At 36.1% G+C, this 23,886-nt stretch overlaps 1 protein-coding gene across 1 annotated transcript; it reads right to left on the minus strand.

The window, feature by feature from the left end:
- Positions 1-18,721: 18,721 nt before the first annotated feature.
- Positions 18,722-19,756, minus strand: LOC120526560 (trace amine-associated receptor 13c-like). The gene has a single exon (XM_039749724.1). It carries the CDS (start codon positions 19,754-19,756, stop codon positions 18,722-18,724), a length of 1,035 nt encoding a protein of 344 aa, XP_039605658.1.
- Positions 19,757-23,886: the final 4,130 nt, after the last annotated feature.

A 23,886-nucleotide genomic window follows, 5' to 3' on the forward strand; every position in this document is an offset into this window, starting at 1 on the left:
TTATCTCCCTTAAAAAGTGCTTATCATTTATTAAATTGAATTATGCATAATAATACAGAATACAAATTGCTCAATATTGTTAAAAATCTAAGCCATAAACACTCTATTATTACAGAACTTAAACGTTTACCACACAAGCTACTCCTAATATGTACTGAATTAGAACATCCATTAAACTGCACATCACAACAACTGTTCCTTATTGACATTGCTTTACTCATCTTCTTGCTGGCAAAACAATCGAAAATGCACTAACCCAAAAATGGTACCTATATTTTCTAATTGAGTTTGATTAGAAGCAGATGACAATTCATACAATCAAGTAAAACTTAACAAAGCAAAATTCAACCCCCACTCAAGAGAAAGAGAGAAGAGCCAATAAACATCATTTTCCCCAAAATGGAACCTTGTTCTAAAATTTTACTGATTAGATCCTGCCATATTTTAACTGACTTGAAAGTTGCAGGGTGGGATTCTTCCAGTTTAACAAGAGATGTCAATGTGCCAGTTGTAAGGTAAAGGCGATTACTGTTTGTTTTTCCTTCGCTTTAAGCTTATCTGGGAGTACACCAAACACAGTTCTTAATGAACTCACTGGCATTGTCTTAATTATGGCAATATAGTACATAGAAAGCACAACTTTAAGGCCCATCTGGATAAACATAAAGTGTTCATGTGTACAATAGGTCCTGTCTTTATAGATATGTACATGTTGATATGGGGTAAAGTTTAAAATGCAGTATAAAAGACTGCAACAAGTAAAATAGTTTTTATCTTTGTGAGATAAAACAATTGGACCATTTATCAATATATGCCAGAATGTTGGAAAGAGAAGAGAAGAAACAGCTCATGATCCAATGAATGCCACATCATCTGTGAAACATGGTGGAGGCAGTTTTGTGGCATGATCGCGCATGGCTGCAAATGGAAGTCAGTCACTAGTGTTTATTGATATGACTGCTGGCAGAAGTAGCAGAATGAATTGCATAGGGCCATACTATCTGCTCAAAGTCAGCCAAATGCTGCAAAACTGATAGGATGAAACTTAAAAAAAAAAAAAAAATTAAACCAAGTATTTTTCAATGACCAAGTCAATAAACTCACCTCAGTCCAAATGGACATGCATTTCACTTGCTGAAGACAAAACTGATGGCATAAAGTCCAAACAATAAGCATCAACTGAAGACAACTGTAGTAAAAACACCATCTATATTCACTCCTGATGCCTTAACCCAGCGGTTCTCAAACTTTCATATTTCGCGCCCCCCTTTTTCTACCTGGAATAATTCTGCGCCCCTGCATAATATAAAATAGTTGAGAATAACCCATGATAAACTAACAAAGGTATGATATTCCTGCGGTGTCGCTGTGTCCTATCATTTTTACTTCCATATGATTTGCATGTGTTTGGCTAACTTCGATATAATACTTGCAATTTATTTTTTTTTAAGTGTTTTAATAACTGTTAAAATGCCTTGTTTGGTTTATGGTAGTAATTCTAATCCCAAAAACAAAGAATAAATTATTTATTCTTATTTAAATATTTTTTTATATAAAGAAACGATTAAATATGTTTTAATTTTAAAAAATCTCGTAAACGAGGACACCGATGAAGTCAATCTGCGTGAGACGAACGTATTTTCGTCTGACAAATATTATACCGCAGTTAGTTGTATCATGAAAATAACCCAATATGCAGTAAATTATTCTCAATTTGGCAATATTGGCTACGCTGCTAATGTGGTGGAGTTGCACCGCATTATCACCTGATCTACTGTTACCCAAATGTTCGCAACAGACACTGATACGTCTTGAACTTTCTGGATTGAAAATACGCTCGTCAGTTAGTCATTAGATCTATGCCTTAGAAATGTTTTATTTTAATTTTAGTTATAATGAATTCGTTGTGATTATATGCTTGCAAATTTAGATTTGAAATAAAAATGTAAACAATAAATTTTGACAGTTTGAGAACCGCTGCCTAAACCAAATGTATACCTATTATATCTGTTTTTTGTCACTTGATTGCACGTTATGCACACATCTGTACAATGATTATAGCTACAAACACAATACTTCTTTGAAATAATGCAATTATTATTGGGAAATAATGGAGTCTGTATTGTGAAATAAAACAATCATTATTGCGTAAAAAACTAAAAACCAAAATAATTAAATCATTACTTTTAAATGAATTCTATACTTTTACAAAAATTATTTTGTACTTAATCTGTTATTCTAGTCATACTTCTGCAATCATTACTGCAAATTTAACAAAATAGGTTTGCAAAATAATGCAATTTTATTTGAGTTACAGAAATAAACTTCTTTACCATTGAAATATCTTTAATGTGCTTCTACCTGTTTGGACCACTTAAATGCTTTACAGATTCATCTAAATTTGTGACTTCAGTTCTCTGTTTTATTTATTTTATCTCCTGTTTATTAAGTTTTATTACTTTCATATATGTCCATTACAGTAGAAGTTTTAAAATGTGATAATAATTTCATAAGTTTAAACATAACTTTTAAAACAAAATATATCAAAGTCTCTTCAATCTAAAATGCAACCAATCCCTCTAACACAGAAATAATAAAAGGCTATAATCATAAACCACATTAAATCCCCCACTCTCACTCAGAGAGTTAATTAGTAATAAAAAAGAGTGAACTACCTCAGTAAACCTCTTATTTACTGAAACAATCCAAGTTAAGCAGAGACTCCAATAGACTTATTTAACCAAATAGACTTATTTAACACTTTGATATAGTAGTGTAGGAAATAATAGTCATTGTACCACTTGATAGTCTGAGCTCATCTGCAACTACTCCAAAGACTGCTGTAAAAGGATGTACAATGATTATGAATCCTATGTTATCTGATAGATAAGAAAAAATCTTTTTCCAATAGGCCTTTAATTTTGTACAGTCTGTAATGGTGCGAGTTAGCGCCATACTCCCACTCTTCCTTTGGAGCCTCTTGAACCCATTACCATCAATATCGTGAGCCAGGCAAATGAGGACACATATATAGCAAGTGGTTGTTGTAAATGTGATGTATTGTTTTTATTAAAACAAACTAACAGTGTCCAAAAATGAAGTGCTATAAATGTGTTCAACAAATATCATGTATATTAATGTACAAGTTGGATCTTGAAACCCGAATAATTGATCATAAAATCAGACCCCGACTTATATGCCCGTTCAAAAACACAACACTTAATTTTTTTTTTAACATCTCCTTGCCTCCTCCAATGTCATTTCTCAGATGCATCAAATTTTGTTGCAGCAGCTCAGTTACCAATTTCTTTCTCTACTTCAATGATGTTTAATTTAAAACCAGTTTCATATTTTATTCTGATCGAATGTTCCATCGTAGATAAGGGTTGCTTTTATGATAAAGATGTAATAGGGTGTGAGATACAAAAAACACAAAACAGTACAAACGTCACTTCAGAATAGTTTGGGTATTACCGTGTGGTCACGTAGGCACAATACATAGAAAAAAAGAGGCAGTGTGCTCTGTGGTTACTCTCTCAGGTGGGCGTTAGCATATCATAATCTCTTTGACCAATAGCAAGAGTTTTCCGCATTCAATTTACAGTATACAAGCGACATTGTAAAATACCGGAAATTATACAGTAAAATCAAGCCCTGATTTATCCGTGTGAGAAGTTATCTGCGAGTATATATGGTAAATAAATAATCCTTAAAAAGTGAAACATGAAAGTGAAAATTGATCCAATCAATAATCCATAATCCCAAGGTTAAAATATGGAAGGAATCTTCGCTTTAAAATCACATCCCCCGTCCTTCCCTTTAAAATAGACGTCTCCTCATCTTACCTCCAAATGGGACCTTGCAACCAAGGAGATGCCTAACTGACAGTTCAGCCAACCTTCTCCGCCAGGTCTCTGCAGCCTATGGCTCTCAGCAAGACACCACACCAAACTACCTGCGACGCTGAGCCTTCAACTCCCGGTGCAATCCTTGTGTCCCTGTGGTTCATAGCTCCATTACCCTTGCAGCTCCCGTTGCCTTTCTCCCAGACTTATACAGCAAGTCGTTAAATTGAGCAACATGACACTCCAGCTCACTGATCGCTCATCTCGAGTGACATACATCAGACCCCACGTGCCGGCCACACAATCCCCTAAGGACTTCCTCCCGGCTGCCGGCCTTCTCTCTCTCTCTTGTTCCCTTGCTTGCACTAGCTGTCTCTGCCTCCTGCACTTTCTCCATTCTCTAACCTCCATCTCCATTCTTTTCCTTTTCTTTCAGTCTGATTTTAGTCTTGTATCCCCTTATAACCCTCTGTGGGCACAGAGCCTCATTCAAGGAACATGGAAAGCCAAAAGAGCAATCAGGACAGACCCTCACACCCACCAACCTTCCAGACCAATGCGGACACCCAAGCACTGTTTAGCCATGGATCCACAATTCCAGAGTCCCAAAACATTTGCCTGAGCTAGGCTGGAGCTACTGTACCTGCTATTGTTTACAATAGGCTTTATGCGCACTCTCTTCCATATTCCACATCAGCCAGCTGCTGCACTTACGTCACTGATATCAAAACGAATTAGCTATGACGTTATTTATCAAGAGGTGCCCAGACTTACGGTAGACATTAGTCACATGATTTAAACATTGTACCAAATGTCAGGATCTAAAAAGAAGAAGAACACCAAAGTATATTTTTTAGGCTACATGCACAATTATGAAGGTAAGATCCGGGTGTATTAAAAACTTACGTCTGCTATGAATATACATGAAGCAAATATGTGATTACATTAGGCTTCTTTAAAAAAAACAGAATTTCAATAATTGGTCATTAAACTTTATTCATGGACAGGTGGATATGTATGTAAGATTAATACTGCAATGGCATTGGCTAAGTTATATCAGCCATGGGTGAATGAGCTGGCATTACATCATCAATAGCAAGATCACCTATGAAAACTGCAGTTCTGTACAGTTGATTTTTCCTAAGGATAGTGTGCCACCACAAACAGCCATGTAAAGAACAGAGAATCCATTCATTGTGGTGCTCTGCGCCAATGCTACAACAGATAATAACATAAGAATGCACGGCATCCCACCTTGAGCCAGCAAAATGGTGAATGCCAAACTGCTGTTTCAAAGTCAAAATCAAAGTGAACTTTATTGTCATCTCAACCATATACAAGTATACAGATAGACGAAATTGCGAAGCTCAGGGTCCACAGAGTAACAACATGATGTGCAAATAATAAATTAAAAATAGAATTTAAATTTAAAATTAAAACACAAACAAGACAAGACATTGTGCAAGACAAAGAAGTAGCAGCAATATTAACGTGTAGTTAGCAATATGAACATTGATGCAATGTATGGTATTTGCAACCTAGAAACATAAATATAGTCAATAGATATGTAATATAATAAGTAAATAATAGATATAGATAATACAGAAATTATCAGTGTTTGATAATAGTTGTTTAAGACATGTGTAAACAATGACAGGTCAGAATGTTTCACAGCAGAAGTATATCAAGAGTGTCCAAATACTAAAAGGTCAGTATGAGATTTTCAGTTGTTTTCTACATGCCCACTCGTATTTGCAGGAAAGTGGCTTGCATGTATAAAAGTTCTGTTTTTAGCGGTGGTTGAAGCAGTGTGGAAGATCCCAGGGGGCAGCATGGTGTTAAGGAGTCTGATAACTTGGGGGTAAAAACTCTCCTGCAACCATGCAGATCTGATTTGATGCTGCAGTATCTTCTCTTGGATGGCAGAAGTGTGAAAAGTCCATGAGGGGTGTAAGGGGTCTTGCACAATGCTGCCGGCCTTGCAGACACTGTTTGTAAAATATGTCCTGTAGTGCAGGGAGAGGCACCTCAGTAATGTTCTCTGCTGTCTTCATTATCCTTTGCAGGCACTTGTAGTTGGATATGTTGCAGTTGCCACACCAGACAGTGATGCAGCTGGTCAGAACACTCTAAATGGTGCCTCTGTAGAACATGGTGAGGATGGAAGGGGGAAGACTTGCTCGTTTCAGCCACCTCAGGAAGTGTAGTCTCTGCTGGGCTTTCTTGATTAGTGATGAGGTGTTATGTGTCCACGTAAGTTCATCAGTTAAAGTATGTGCACACCGGGGAACTTGGTACTCCTAACAGTCTCTACATCTAAATCATTGTAAGGATCTCGATATGTTTCCTCAGCTGGAAGATTTCTTCTCTAAAGGATGTTTTCTTTAAGCACTAGGTCAGCCGAAGCATAGTCGCGGTCCTTGAGAATTTCATCATCCACTTCCTCACCTGGGGCCTCATGTATAAACGGTGTGTACGTACAAAAATGTTGCGTACTTCCATTTCCACGCTCAAATTGTGATGTATAAAACCTAAACTTGGCATAAAATCATGCACATTTTCACGCTAGTTAAATGCTTAGCGTACCCAAGTTCTCCGCTCGGTTTTGCAAACTGGTGGCACCCAGCGTCAAAACAGTGCTTTTGTTCCAGTGTGGTTTCCCATTCTTTTTCAGATTCACGTCTCTGACGCGGCTTTATCAAATAAACTGAAATTAACCTCATATTGTTAATTAGTTTAAGGCATCTGATTGTAATTAACCTGTAACAATATAATGGTCCACGGAACGACCAAACTATTCCAAATATCATTGCTGCTTTAGCGTTATTTCTATCAATGCACCTCTAAGACTATTTATCCCACTGTATCTGAGTCTGCAATCTGATCAGAAAGAGAATTACCGGTATACAGCATCAAGCACACACTGCCTCAGCCATGCTGCCTATTGAACTGCTCTCAGACAGCAAACATTTCATAGCCTTTCCTGTAGGGACATCGCAGTTCAGAAATAGTTTCATCCCAAGAACTATAAACGCACTCAATCAGTCCATCAAGTGCTCCTTGTCGAACTGTTTGTACTTATTAGTACAAATACCTCACTGTAAACTTGCGATACAGTTATAATATTGCACAACCTGAGCCACTTTATAAAGCACATATTTACATATGATGACGATATCATTTTTAATATGAAATTCAGCAAAATATGTTTATTATATTATGCAGGTAAAACTTTAACTTCATTTAAATAATCTATATTGTTAATAATTAAACATGTGAGGACACGGTGACGCACGTTGACGGATTGTTCCTGCCTTGAACTGTATGCTTGTTGGGGCAGGCGCAACACTGGAAGGATAGAAGGATAGAATAATTAAACATGTACTACGAAGATAATTCAATGTTCCTTAGTACTACGAAGATAATTCAATGTTCCTTAAAAGTTTTGAAGAATCTGCTTTCTAAGCTTACAGATGGCTTAACATCTGTTACAGAAATGATTGTGTGGAGATTGGTTACTTGGAGAAAGAAAAGGAAGGACAGGAAATGGTTAGTACATTTGAAAGAGACAGTACTGCTGCAATAAATTATTTCATCTAAGGTCGTGCATGGCGCAGCAAGCATCTTACGTGAGGCAGTCTCTGGACAGGGCGCCAGCTCATCACTATCACTGCGCCACTGTGTTCCCATGTTTATACATGCTTTAACTTCTATCATCATGAAAATTATATCAAGTATACATCTCAGTATTTTAGTTACTCAGAGAGCTGTAATATCACAAATGTAATGGATTCTGTGTCCAGTCGGAGGAAGAGAAAGCCCGTTTAAGAAATATGTAGTGATTCACACACATAGAAGAACATATACAAAACAAAGCATTTAATGTGATATTATAGTTACGATGGTATTTGAGAAACTAGTAAATTAAACGATTTTAAGATGAAGTTTATGATGTTCTATTTTAATGACAAAATAAACTACGTTATTAAAGGGGAAATTTCGAGATTAAAGTTGACAATTCAAGCTTTTTTCTCACTTTTCTTTTCTCTGTACCCTAATAAGCTTTCATATGACACTCAGACAGTGGGCTATGACTCGCCTTTTCATGGCAACTTTGATATCTGACAACTTTTTTATTTCAGGCACTGTGCGACTTTGTGAACTTGAGCTTTTGAGTTTCTCCAACACTCTATGACACTCAATCAACTTACTTTTGTTGTTTATACCACTGTTTAAACCAACAAATAATACGTTTTTCTTTGCCTCCACTTGGTGTTTTTGCCATTGCCTTTTCACAGAATGCTGAGTTTAAGGGCTATTTATATTGATTTGCATATTCAAAAAGGTGCAATTCTGGGTGGAGTTTGGGAGTGGCAGCAGGCACGTGCACATGCGTTACTTTTCACGTTGACCGGGATTGATACCTTTTTTTACCTTGCCGCTGTGTTTTTAGCTGTGTCATTATTTTCTCTTTCTGTTTTATATTCAATATATTTTGGCGTGGCCGCCCCTGCTGTTCTTGCTTTTCTTTCTCAAAGTAACCGATCGCCACACAATCAGCTTTGTAATAGACATTAAGCCATCTGTATGTTTAGAGTGCCGATTCTTCAAAACGTTTAAGGAACATTGAAATATCTTCATAGTACATGTTTAATTATTCTGTCCTTCACGCCAGTCCCAGTGAAGAATATAGATTATTTAAATGAAGTTAAAGTTTTATCTGTATAATATAATAAACATATTTTGCTGCATTTCATCTTAAAAATGATATTGTCATCATATGTAAATACGCGCTTTATAAAGTGGCTCAGGTTGTGTAATATTATAACTGTAGTGCAAGTTTACAGTGGGGTGATTGTACTTATAAGTACAAACAGTTCTACAAGGAGCAATTGATTAAGTGCGTTTAAAGTTCTTGGGATGAAACTGTTTCTGAACCACGATGTCCGTACAGGAAAGGCTTTGAAACGTTTTACCGTGGCTGAGGCAGCGTATGCTTGATGCTATATACCAATAATTCTCTTTCCGATCAGCTACTGCTGTGATTCACACTCAGATACAGTAATACAAATGCTCTGAGTGGTGCAGTGAGAGTAATATGAAAAAAGATGATCCGATGTGGCAACCCCTAACGGGAGCAGCTGAAAGAAGAAGAAGGTGCAGTGAGAGTAACAACGCTAAAGCAGCTGTTATATTTAGAATAGTTTGACAATTCTGTGGACCATTATATAGTTACAGGTTAATTACAACCGCATGCCTTAAACTAATAAACAATATGCAGTTGTAATTACAGTGTATTTATAAAGCCACGTCAGGGATGTGGATCTGAGAAAGAAAGGGAAACCACACAGGAACAGTAGCACTGCTTTGACGCTGGGTGCAGCCAGTCTGCAAAATCAAGCACAGAAGTTGCGTACAACTAAAGTAGTTATGGTATTTGGCATACTATGGCTATTCCCTGGACCATTATATTGTTACAAGTTAATTACAATCAGATGCATTACACTAATAAACAATATGCGGATAGTTTCAGTGTATTTATAAAGCCGCGTCAGGAAAATAAAAGAGTAACCACACAGGAAGAGTAGCACTGCTTTGGCGCTGGGTGCTGCCAGTCTGAAAAACCGAGCGGAGAACTTGCGTACGACAGGGTATGAGGTACCGTGGAAAAGTTCATGGTTTTACGCCAAGTGTAGATTTTATACATCGCGTTTTGAACGCGAAAAAGTTCTTATGCAACATTTCTGTGCATACGCACCGTTTATACATGAGGCCCCAGGACTTTGAACAAATCTGTATCCTCATATACTGTAGAATAGTTCTGGATTTAGTGTATGATTTAATCTATTCTTGCATTTTGCTCTGTAGTTTGTACTATTACCATTGAACTATTGTATTTTATTCCTGAGATGGCAATGATAGATTGGCCAACAAGATCTGTGAAGAGGATTACTTGTGTTTTGTTTTGTGCATTGCATTTTCCCCATTTCTGGACATGCATTGCATGCCTGACCTATCTGGAAAGGAATCTTTCTCTGAATTCCCAAGATTTCCTACATTTTATTTACCTACAAGGGTATTTTTGGGAGTTTTTTCTTGTCTTCTTAGAGAGTCAAGGCTGGGTGCTGTCAAAAAGGGGCTTCTTAAAGCCCATTGTGACACTCCTTGTGTGATTTTATGGTATACAGTACAAGAAATAGTTATTGTTGTTGTATCTTGCCAGATCGCTGGTATCAATGATGATCTAAACGGATGTACTAATTGGAAACTATGGTCATTGCTTAATGGCTACAAAATCCATTGCAAGAGCAAACTAGAGCAGAACTGTTGCTCCAAACATAGTTAACTCATAGCAGTTGTCTCTGTTCTATGGAACTTTTGGTCTCTTCATGGCCACCAGGTTGCCATGGGGACAGAAAATGACTCGCTCACCTTGTTTTTTAATAAGCCAGAGGGATAGATGTGGAGGTACTATAGATAAAAGCACTGCAGTGGTATTTTACCATCCAGCACAGATGCCATTCAAATGCTTATTCTTTTTCTGAAGGCTTATTTCATTGAGGAATACAGTCATTGTGTTGGAGCCAATCAACACCAGGCCAACAGTCACTGAATGTCTTACACTTAAAAAACTCAGCACAGCCTGGCTACACTTTGAGAATAGCTACTAAAGGGGTGACACCCAAAGTGCGCGTATAGCACCATATTGGCCCACAGCCACAACTTTTTCAGCAACTTCTAGTGCTTTTGTGCCTCCACAACCAAATCCTCCAGGGAATATAGAGACTGCTAGGGGTGAGACATTTTAGGGTTTCCAGAAAACTGATGCGACTGTGACATCAGTTTCACTGGTGGGTTGGTGGTATAATGTACAGCTAAATACACGGCTTGCAAGGGTCCCAGCTACACAAATCAACTACACATACCTAATATCACTATGTGCTTGTGGCCATGGAATATTTTATAAAGTTGCCTGAGGCTTGCACAATCCTGTATTAGAGTGCAACTCCCTGAACCAAGAGGCTCACCAAAGATATGTTCTGCCATCTTGGCACACCATAAGGCCTAGATAGTGAGTCATAACTTCAAGTAAACTCCTTGACACCCACAAGGTTTGCACAAATAGATAACACCCTCAGAGTGACAGCCTTGTGGAGTAATCTAACTTTAATCCTTGTCACTCACCACTCAATTTTAATGGCAGGGCATCAGAAGAACTGAGACTAGCATAGTTCTGGACATGTTGTGGACTTATGACTCTTCTGTCCAGAAGTCTTTTGGTTTCATATCTGTGCATTTCTGTAAGCCTTCCCAAACCCCTTAATACGCACCCCCAGGGCACCCCTTGAGCCCAACATTAGGACAATTCCAAGATCCCAGTACATGGATTCTGAAGATTGTCCAAACAGTACTTTGGGACCATCAGAAAGATGCTAGTGATCAGTAGAAAAGGCTGTTCAACAATCACTGCCAAGGAAGACCACTAAATTGCATTGGTGGAGTTGTACAGTCCACAATGAAAAAGATGACTCTACCATAAAATGGTTAATAGTTGACACAGCCCATGTACCATCCTGGCTAAGTTGTTAGAGATAGCCATACAGTTTAAATTCACTCACACTTTATATAAATAAAAAAGGTTTACAGTGCAAATACTGCTGTTGCATATACTGTGCATAAATAAAAAAAATGTTTAGAGTGCAAATACTGCTGTTGCATATAAAGTGCATAAAATTTTCAACAATTGAACATTTGCAAAAAACACCACTGTACCATAAAATCAAATATACATTAAAAAAGTGCACAATAACTAAATCCAACATACTTAAAAACACACACACACATACATACTCACATTAACATTTTTCAGTTCTCTCAAACATGTGCAAATTATCTAAAACTGCTGTTTGCGAGCCTTGTTTTCTGCAAAGGCAATCACAATGTCCTCCATGTCCAAAGACTGGCAAACATCCCGCTCAACTGACATAAGTGCCAGTCACTTTATAATAATAACAATCATTAATAGAAGGTAAATTGACAGTTAATTAATCTTTAGTCTTTAGCTATGCATTTACTGAATGAGCACTGTGCAGCTGTTCGTCCGACTGTACTGTATTTTATTTATTTATTTTATTTGCAAAATTGCACCATTTGTACAAGACAAGTAGAGCTATTTTATGTGTGTAATTTATCACTTACCACTGTCTTGTTTTTTCTTATCCTCCTCTTCCTTTCTCTTCTTTCTTTTTTGGCTTCCTGAAGCATAATTCCACTTCATGACTGCTGAGGAAGTTTTGTATTTTGCCGGCAGCAGAGATCGCATGGTTGGCTGGCTGCTGTCAGCGAGGGGGGCCCCCTTGAGGGGGATCCCGATAACAGTGTCATTGCACTTTACTGCATTCACTATCAATGGGGCGCTCACACAGTTTGTCGCTGCATTTTATTCTTAACCAGTCGTTGTCTTGGGGCCCCAGGCCAGCTCGGGGCCCCAAGCAATTGCTTGGTTTGCCTGCCTTGTCGCAACGGGCCTGCTGACGTGGCTTTATAAATACACTGTAATTACAACCGCATATTGTTTATTAGTTTAAGGCATGTGGTTGTAATTAACCTGTAACAATATAATGGTCCACAGAATTGTCAAACTATTCTAAATATAACAGCTGCTTTAGCGTTGTTACTCTCACTGCACCTTCTTCTTCTTTCAGCTGCTCCCGTTAGGGGTTACCACATCGGATCATCTTTTTTCATATTACTCTCACTGCACCACTCAGAGCATTTATATTACTGTATCTGAGTGTGAATCACGGGTGAAAGCAGCTGATCGGAAAGAGAATTATCGGTACATGTATACAGCATCAAGCACACACTGCCTCAGCCATTCGCTATTTGAACTGGTCTCATCCGACCAACACTTCAGTCTTTCCTGTTTGGACCTCGCGGTTCACAAACACTTTCTTTCCAAGAACTATACACAAACTCAATCAGTCCATCGAGTGCTCCTTGTAGAACTGTTTGTACTTGCAAGTTTACAGTGAGGTAATTGTGCTTATGATAGTTATAATATTGCACAACCTGAGCCACGTTATAAAGTGCGTATTTACATATGATGACGATATCAATTTTAAGATGAAATGCAGCAAAATATATTTATTATATTATACAGATAAAAATTTAACTTCACAGTGAGCTTGAGCTTCATACATGGTTTAATAATTAAACATGTGAGGACACGGTGGCTCATGTTGACAAGATTGTTCTTGCCTCGTCCTGTATTCTTGCTTTGGCTGGCGCGACACTGGAAGGATAGATGGATTGAATAATTAAACATTACGAATATATTTCAATGTTCCTTAAATATTTTGAAGAATCGACGTCCTAAGCTTACAGATGGCTTAATGTCTATTTCAGAGCTGGTTGTGTGGCGATTGGGTATTTGGAGAAGGAAAAGGACAGGAATTGGGGGTTAGTACTTTTGAAAAAGACAGTACTGCTGCAATACTTCTGTAATAAAGCATTTCATCGAAGTTCGCGCATGACGCAGCAAGCATTTTGCGTAAGACACGAACAATCACTGCACCACCATGTTCCCATGTTTAATAACATGCTTTAACTCCTATTATCATGAAAATGATATCACGTATACTTCTCAGTATTTTAATTATTCAGAGAGCTGTAATATCACAAACGTAATGGATTCGGAGGAAGAGAAAGCCTGTTTAAGAATCACGTAGTGATTCACACACATAAAGCACATAGAAGATAAAATACAAAACAAAGCATTTAACGTGCTACTTTAGTTACTATGGGATTTGAGAAACTAGTAAATTAAACAATTTTAAGAAGCTTATGATGTTCTACTTTAATGACAAAATAAACTATGTGATTAAAGTGGAAAGTTCGAGATTAAAGTTGACATTTCGTGCTTTTTTCACACTGTTTCCTTTTTTTTTTCTCTGTACCCTAATAAGCTTTCATATGACACTCAGATGGTGGGCTACGACTTGCCTTTTCACGGTGACTTTGATATTTGACAACTTCTTTTTTATTTCGGGCACTGTGCGACTTTGTGAACTTGAGCTTTTGAGTTTCTCTGACACTCTATGTCACTCGATCAACTTCCTTTTGTTGTTTATACCACTGTTTAAACCAACAAATAGTACATTTTTCTTTGCCTCCACTTGGTATTCGCTGAAATTCAATTTTTCCTCGTACTTTTGCTATTGCCTTTTCACAGAACACTGAGCTTAAGGGCTATTTATATTGATTTGCATATTCAAAGAGGCGTAATTCTGGGAGGTATTGGGGTGGGGCAGCAGGCGTGTGCACATACGTTAATTTCCATGCTGACCAGGATTTATGTAGCGGAAGAATGTGGAAGTTGGTGAATGCACAGATTTATGCATCTGGATTTTTTTCTGCGTAAGTACATTTCCGCTTTTGTGCTTACATCATGTTATAGTGTGAATTCTATGCATGGCATTATGCATGAGGCCCCAGATCCCTGCCAAGTGATCAGAGACTGAACATACAGTATGTTGACATATGAGTTTGTAAAGAAGATTTATAATAACTGGTTCAGGGTATTACTAGATCCTTGCAAGTAAAATATTACATAATAAGTTTGGATTTTGCTTTATTTCTGAGGCTGACAGGACTGGAAGACAATAACACATCAACCTTCTTACTAACAGCAGGCTCACCTGTGATAGTACAAGCAGGTCACTGGTTGGGAAGGAAAAAGTAACAGGGGACTAGATACACACTAAAAGGAATTAGGAATCTGCGGCTGTGGAAGTATGCATGGTTTGGCTTGTATTAGGAAAAAATTAAATCAAAAAGCAGTCCTGCCTATATTTTTATTCTTTTTTGATTTTGTTTCCCAGAAGTAAGGTGGAAATTCTGTTCAAGGTTGACTGGCCACACTAACTTTAAGGCTTGGCTGGCCTGACATAGAATATCAAGTTACCTTACACAGCTGAACTGTTAAGAATGAAAAAAATAATCATTATAGATAATTTTTAGAACATTTTCAAACTTTTATAACATATTTTAATTTATAATTTATTTGTTACTATTTACTTTTCACTTAAAAAAATGTCCTGCGATGGGTATGCCTTAAGTTCTCAATTCCATTGTAATAATGTAAGTGACATGTTTCATAAATGTGTTACTTGACTGTGTGATGATGTCTTGAGCACAACCAAGCATTTGGATGGATATGGTAGGTCCACGCTATGCATGTACAGTAGATGTTCTCCTAGCTATCCACTTTGCGTCCAAACTTCAAACACATGATTTCAGAACAACCATCACCCCAGAATGTCCTTAGTGAGAGTGTGTATTTATTAGAATCTAATTCTAGGAAGTGCCTATATTGTAAGAATAGACTACAGTATCCATAAATAAATTAGAGTATGTTAATTGATGCTCAATAGGGCTGAGATACACAACTGAATAAATGTGTCACAACCAGGAGACATGTAAAATACATAAACTTTATAAAAAAATAATATACTATTAAACATTATCTGGGTCACTTATATTGAACAACAACAACAACATTAACACACAAAGGTTGTAACACATAGGGGAAATAAACTGACTAGCCCTAACTATAACCCAAGCGGAAAAATAAAAATAAAACATTGAAATGTCACATAAAGGGTGGCACGGTGGCGCAGTGGTAGCGCTGCTTCCTCGCAGTTAGGAGACTCAGGTTCGCTTCCCGGGTCCTCCCTGCGTGGAGTTTGCATGTTCTCCCTGTGTCTGCGTTGGTATCCTCCGACAGTCCAAAGACATGTGGATTGGTGATTCTAAATTGTGCTTGGTGTGTGTACTGTGGTGGGTTGGCGCCCTGCCCGGGATTGGTTCCTGCCCTGTGTTGGCTGGGATTGGCTCCAGCAGACTCCTGTGTTTGGATTAGACAGGTTGGAAAATGGATGGATGGAAGGCCACATAAAACAAACATGCATTTGTTTGACTCACATTACCAGTAGTATAGCCTGGGCTGGTTCAGTTAGTCACAAACGTAAGACAATTTATGTTTTCATAACTAAAATTATGGATTATTGAGCAGTTTAAAAAATACCCCATGTTAATCAAGGGTGCCATTACAGCTCACTGGCTAAACACTGAAATCTTTATATATCTGGTACTGTGGAATATCCAATAAATTAGCTATGGAGAATGTTACTACTTAGAATATGCATACCTTAAGTAGACAAATCACATTATATAAAGATTTCCACTCTGCACATGCCAAGGTACCTGCACTTCTGACCATCAAGCATAGCATCCAAATCTTGTGTCAAATACATAGACATTGTGTGTAAAAAACTAAAGTAGGACCGCTCTAGTCCTTTCCTAATGTTGAACACTGATTAACTACACAACAAAGGTGTGCTCACTTTGATAACATTAAGGCTGGAAATGATTACCTAGAAGACCATTAAATACGTGAGCAGCTTCAGTGCCAGCATCTTTGAGGAATTATAAAAAGGTAAACCCACTACAGCATCACACTCAACATCCTAGTGGTTAATATAAGTCTTATTGATGAACACTGCCACAGGTTCATCACACAGACAGAACATCCTGAAATAAATTTTGCCAATCAAATGGATGAATGCAATTCCTTACCAGCTCTGTCCTTATACTTTTTTGTGCTGCTTGTTGGCTAATAAAAACTACATGAAGTTGAATCAGGAGACATAAGAAACAATCCCCTCATGGTGCTATTAGAAGATGTTCCGTGGCACGGACAGACAACCCCTAATACAGATTCTGACTGTTAGCAATTTTAAAATTTTGGATTATTTATTTATTTTGAAAGCCAGCCTAATTTCTCTAAACATATGAAATGCATTTATTTTATTTCAATGAAAGTATTGTTCTTCAAGTAAGTTTATAATTCTGATTTTTTGCAAGTAAAAACAGGTGGGTCATCTCCCTAACATGAACAGTCAACATGAGCCCTTGTTTGTTTTAATTAAAAATCCTAATTAGAACAAAGTACTACAATGCTTAACTAAAACAAACAAAACAAATACCATATAAAATAAACAGGATGACAAAAACAAAGGGAAAAGGCAAAATCAAAAAGAAGTAAAATAGGAAGTAGCAGAATTAGACAATCTGGAAAGTTCAAAATGAATTAGGAGAGATGAGTAACTGAACTGTGTTCCAGAAATAGGTTTAGGAATATAAATAGCTGAGTCACAATATCATTGCTATCTAAAATTCCAAGAGCAAACGTGACTGCTGACATAATAATATAATACAAATAAATTGATAATTGTTAATAAAAACACTCAATAGGCTCCAGTAGCTGCAGAATCTGACACATTATTTTTATGCTAGAATTTTGCATTTAAATTTCCTGCAACATATTTAGAGTTGCAGATTTTAGCTTCATGATGTTTAAAATAACAAAACAATGTATAGTTTAATCACACACAATAAACAGAAAGGAATGGTTTATTAAAACAATTTTATTTCTTATATTCATTACAAGCATTTATTTATTTATAAAGTCCAAAACAATGAGAATAGTTTCTAATAGTTGAATTGTGCTAAAAGAGTACAGTAAGTGCAGCTTCATTTTCTAGTTAAAGTTATGTTTGGATTTTATAGTCCCGATAAATCAAATCAAATTAAATCCTCTTTAAGAAACTGACATGAACTATACCTCAATCAGTCTGTAAACACATACAAAATCTCATCCCTGTTATGATAATATGTATTGTTTTAACAGTCGTGTTCATAGCTTTACAGCAAGGTAATTTTGAAAGTAACGAAGTAATTAAATACAAAGCAAGCATAGTATAATGTATAGTGTGCATTTTATATTACTTTTTGACCTTTGTCTGATATTTTAATCTACCTTCATCAAAGTCTTTGTTAATTTATCAAATAAAACCAACCATAATTGTATCCTCGTTCATTTGCAACACATCTGACAGTCAAGTATACTGCTTTATTAATGAATCAAACCAGATACTATATTAGTTAGCTCTATAAGCTAATCTTGAGAAAATATTGATTTCAATGTTGTTACCTGAAGTATATGGCTATAATTAAATTTATTCAGACACATTAATAAAAAAAGAAGAGAGAGAGAGACAAGACACTGCATTAGATTCTGGTCTCCAATGAGTAAATTACCATTTAAACAGCTTTAGCAGCAGTAGAAACAGACTCATCCAAAGAAAATAACAGCAAATATAGAAACTGCATTTTGGTCCCATAGACATTTTCCATACATATTAAATTAATCATTATGCCAACTATTTTAACCCAAATAAACAGTTTGTACAACTAAACATGTTGTGGTCTGACATTTCTAAATATTAATATAAGTGTTTATTGGAAACAAACATACATAATTAAATTTTGTAATATACATTATGAATAATTAGTATACACCCTTTGCAAGACCAGATGGCCACAAATAACAAATAAAAAAAAAAGAATATATGTATATTTTCCAAATTAGAATTCTACACCATAGCACATCTTAATAGTTAAGGTATGATCAGAAAATGTGAATTTATTGTTGATTTCATACCTTGAGTTGTCTTTAAAAAAAAGTTAAGAAAATAAAATGTTGGTGGTCAAATGGATGTAAAGTATTATTTATTGTTGAAGTTATTGGAGAAAACTAAGAACACATATTATTGTATGAGTTGGCTTTTGACACTAACATGATTCTGTAAACCATCATTCTTGATTGAAACACCAACTGAACGTGGAAGACAAGGAAAATTCAGTGAGACTGGTTAGATTGACTGTGTGAAAAATATTCTCACTTAACAATTTTAATAATTTTAAACCTGAATATGAATTTAAAACAAAACAATCTTATGATAACACGCCAGTTAATGGTTTTCTGTTGTCAGATTAATTAACGATGATGATGGGCTACAGATCCGAAATGTTATTATGAGTTTCAAAGACTTCTGAAACCAAGGATAAAAGAATGCATAGATAATGGGATTTAAGCTTGAATTAAAATATCCTACCCAGCACATAGCATGAATCACAAGTGAAGGATTGGGTACATTTGTATAGGGAACAATAAGAGTGAAAATGTAGTAAGGTAACCAACAAAGAAAAAAGACTGAAATTACTATTCCTAGTGTTTTTGCTGCTTTACGTTCAGATTTTTTTGATACATTTTTCTTTTTTACTTCTGAGGATGCTATCTGTTGAGTCATGGAACTAATCACTCTTGCATGTCGTCTTGCCACAATGAACACATTTGTATAAAATACCAACATCAATACAAAGGGAATAAGTAATGTCATAAAGGTGTCTGCAACACCCCAGGTTGATTTAAACACAAAAACACAGTCTCCAATGCAAGCTTTTAGTTCTGTGACACCATCAGAGTTTCCCTTAAAATACAATATGGCCCAAGTGTAAAATACTGATAAAAACCAACTAAGTCCAATAAAACCCCATGTAACAGGAATTGTTATTTTAGCAGTGTACAAAAATGGATAACATACTGCAAAATATCGATCAATAGCTATGAAAACAAGACTGCTGATTGAAGCTGAAATGAGCACAAGATAAAATGCAGAATGAAGGTAGCAAAATATATCCCCAAAATACCAGCAGGTTTCAATAGACTGAATAATAGTAAAAGGCATGACCATTAGACCTACTAGGAAATCGGCCACGGCCAGGGACAGCACAAGCAGGTTTGTCGGTGTGTGAAGCTGTTTAAAATGAGAGATAGAAATTATTACCACAAGGTTTCCAAAAATGGTAAGCATCACTGAAGCTGCTGCAAAGATGTAAAGAATAATGTATACAGCCACTGGTCTGACCTCTTTAGGGCAAGAAATATTCCCGTCATGAAAACAGTATTGTACTTGTTGTTGGTCTTGCACTTCTGTACGCTCCATTAAGCTTCAATCAGAAGAAAAAAAATGGTAAAGATTCTCTCAGTACTTGTAAGGAGGCAATTCGGAAAACTTCTGGAATGTAAACAGACAGATGCAAGTTAAATAGATATTTGTAGCCAGGAATGATGAGACCCTCCTACAAATACATACTACCTGGTGTATCTACCTTCCTCACTAGGGATTTACAGCTACTGTATAATCTGTGCCTGTTTATTTTTGTAATTGTGAACTTCCTTTAAGGAAAATAATAATGAATTACACTGTAATATTTTATCTAATATCTAATCTAAAATTTTATTTTAGTATTTGCATTCACATGTAAATTATGTGTTTTCTTGCTTTACTTGCTTCTTTGGAATAAGTACTGGCAGTAAGTTGTATTACTGATAGAAAAATCTTTCCCTTTTAATTTAATGCAGTAATTTCAGAAATAAAATATAATTTAATAAAATAATTTCATCAATGTTTTTGTACTGTCTCTTACATTCATAATTGTGTATTTACATTTTCAGTGTTTCTCAATTCTCTTGTCATATCCAACAGCCACAATCGACTATTGTGTCTGTTTGGAGGAGCTTCGTGTTTGTAGATATATGCCATTTTATTATCATGTTTATTTATTTTATTTATTCTAAGTATTGACTAGCAACCATCAAATGTTTGTTCCAACAACCTTGAACTGAATTGCGGGGTATTAATTTTATATTTGTATTTCTGTACCTAAGGTATTTCTTTCATTTCCCATCTACAGTGGTGTGAAAAACTATTTGCCCCCTTCCTGATTTCTTATTCTTTTGCATGTTTGTCACACAAAATGTTTCTGATCATCAAACACATTTAACCATTAGTCAAATATAACACAAGTAAACACAAAATGCAGTTTTTAAATGATGGTTTTTATTATTTAGGTAGAAAAAATCCAAACCTACATGGCCCTGTGTGAAAAAGTAATTGCCCCCTGAACCTAATAACTGGTTGGGCCACCCTTAGCAGCAATAACTGCAATCAAGCGTTTGTGATAACTTGCAATGAGTCTTTTACAGCGCTCTGGAGGAATTTTGGCCCACTCATCTTTGCAGAATTGTTGTAATTCAGCTTTATTTGAGGGTTTTCTAGCATGAACCGCCTTTTTAAGGTCATGCCATAGCATCTCAATTGGATTCAGGTCAGGACTTTGACTAGGCCACTCCAAAGTCTTCATTTTGTTTTTCTTCAGCCATTCAGAGGTGGATTTGCTGGTGTGTTTTGGGTCATTGTCCTGTTCCAGCACCCAAGATCGCTTCAGCTTGAGTTGACAAACAGATGGCCGGACATTCTCCTTCAGGATTTTTTGGTAGACAGTAGAATTCATGGTTCCATCTATCACAGCAAGCCTTCCAGGTCCTGAAGCATCAAAACAACTCCAGACCATCACACTACCACCACCATATTTTACTGTTGGTATGATGTTCTTTTTCTGAAATGCTGTGTTCCTTTTACGCCAGATGTAACGGGACATTTGCCTTCCAAAAAGTTCAACTTTTGTCTCATCAGTCCACAAGGTATTTTCCCAAAAGTCTTGGCAATCATTGAGATGTTTCTTAGCAAAATTGATTATTCATTGCCAAATTATATTTTTTATTTTTGTTCTTTGCAGGTGAGCTATGGTAGTCTTAAATGTTTATGGTTTATATATTTTTAAAGTGAAAATCAGTCAAAAACTAAGAGATGCCAATTACATCATACGTATTTAGATATCAGCATACAAAGAAACAATTTAGAGTATTTAGTGATAAAAAGAATCAAGGAGAGAACACTTAATCATAGTGCCAGAAATAAGGATTTTTACTGGTTTTTTTTTTTTGGAATGTACATTAAATCACAATGCACAACACCATCTTACATAGAATCTGCCTGAATTAGGATGCTAATTAATAAACAATGTATATTTGAGGTGTGCAGTGGTACTCACCCAAAAAAATTCTAGGTGCAGCAAAGAATTAGCAGATACCATTGAAAAATGAGGGATGAAAAATTGCCCATAATGTGCAATGAAACTCCACTAAAAATGTTACTGCTCTAAGCATAAACAAAGACTGTTGTAAAAAGTTCATCATATTATTTTTATAGTGTTATTTTCCAGCATTAGATATTCAATGCACTCTTAAAAATAATGGTTCTTTAATGGTACTATGTTGTTCTTTACTGTGTTGTGTTGTTCTTTGTAAGTCCCATTGCTTGATCAAGCACCATTTCATTCTGGAATGGGTTCTTTGCCTAAGAAGTTGCTTCTTCTTCTTTTGAAATGTAGCAAAACTCCAAAATCTTTAATGTTAAGTTAGGCATCATTACATTAACATATTGATTAAGCCCAGACTTAGCCTGTGTTACTGGACATATGCAGCAAGAGTCCTTTTAAATTCAATGCATTGGTATTTTACAAATCTGTTGCCATCTATTTGTGGCTATTCACTGTGTGGTTCCTGTAACAGGTTTAAATAAATAACGGTTCTTTCTGGAACCATCAGGTGGGTGGGTCTTTTAGGAATCAAAAATGGTTCCCTATGGCTTTGCCCTGAAGAACCTCTCACCTTTATTTTTAAGAGTCCGTACTGAAAAAAAAAGATCAAGCATATGTGAAGGGTCTATCAAAAACTGGCCAGTATCACATAGTAAAAAAAGATATCGGGAGCAGGTCTTAATTGGTTTTACATTCAGATGAAAGTATCTAAGCATTTTTAATACTCAGTGGCCAAACCAAATTGTGTTTCATAGAGAAGCTCCCTTTAATTACAAGGCTTTCTATTAGAAAGAAAGAAAGAAAGAAAGACCTCCACTGTGACATTTGTATGTTTTTTTGTGCTTAATACAAACATAAATAAAACACGGTTATGTTACCTTCAAATATTATTTTATTTGAAGTAAATGACGCGGCGCAAAGCTAGGTAGCAAACGGAAGCACAGGAGGTGCTAAATTATTTAATCTGTACAACAAAAGGAAAGCAAACAAATTAAGTTATGGTGTAACCATGAGTTCCAGTGCAACTTCACGATGCATACATATGTAAATACACACGTTAGAGCCTTGTGCGGGAGTATTATTTAATCCTGTTCACAATGAAACCCTGCTGCCCAGTTTTATAATGAGCCTTAATAATAAACAAATAATAATGATAATTTAAACCCTGACACCAAACGCAAAAAGTATGGCATTTTTGCAAATAAAGACACATAGGTTGTCTAGTTGTCATTTAGGCTTAACCATTACAAATTTAGGATTCGCAGTGTACACGTTTGCTTTTGACACAAACGTATGTTCTCATTGAAGGAAATCGCTCGTTTGATTTGAGATGCCAAGTTCCGCGTTCATTTACTTAACTAATTAAGGTTTTCATTGAAACAATGTCCCATGAAGTGAGACCACACCGTCTCGTTACATTTTCCTTTATAACATACACATTTTGGAACTGCTTAGAATTAAATGAGAAAAAAATATACACCTGGTTATACTCAAATGTGCATTGCATTTAAAAGCGTTACTCACATTTGGATGTGATATTTGCCAAAACCTTGTCAATGCAGTAGCAAGACTGCACAAAGCCATCACCAGGTAAAACATCAATCTATCTATACCTCTTTCAAAGTCACTTTATCTTGTATAAACATAGTCACGAGACACTTGCAATTTGTGTCAACAAGCATAATGGTGCAAGGCAGGAATAATCCATGGACTCTATCTCCACAGCTCTACCAGTTATTTAATTGGGGTTCTTACTATCACCATTTCTGTAAATTTAATATTAGCCCATTTTTAACACAGTGGAATGAGGGTGAACTAGATTTTTAAATATGTAGTCTCTGAAATTAGTAGAAATCCTATTTATTTCTACTGGTATTGTTTTATTAGCACCACAGATTCTTTAAGTAATGCCTAGACCCATTACTGTTGACAATTTTATAAAGGAGTGGGATTTATACATTTCTGTTCATACCTTTGAAATTAGAAAGCAAAATTATATTTAACCAAATGCACAAATAGACCATTAAATCAATTAGCTATTTTAATATACTCTTCTTTGATTTTATGATTAAGATGTTGGTCACAATGTTGCTCTGTTAAGTGTTTCACCAGATTTTTAATACATATAGTA

Source organism: Polypterus senegalus, chromosome 3 (genome assembly GCF_016835505.1).
Source record: "Polypterus senegalus isolate Bchr_013 chromosome 3, ASM1683550v1, whole genome shotgun sequence".
Taxonomy (NCBI): Eukaryota; Metazoa; Chordata; class Cladistia; order Polypteriformes; family Polypteridae; genus Polypterus; species Polypterus senegalus.

Coding starts and splice junctions, on each gene's coding strand:
- LOC120526560 (XM_039749724.1), bottom strand. CDS start 19,756: ATGGAGCGTACAGAAGTGCAAGACCAACAACAAGTACAATACTGTTTT.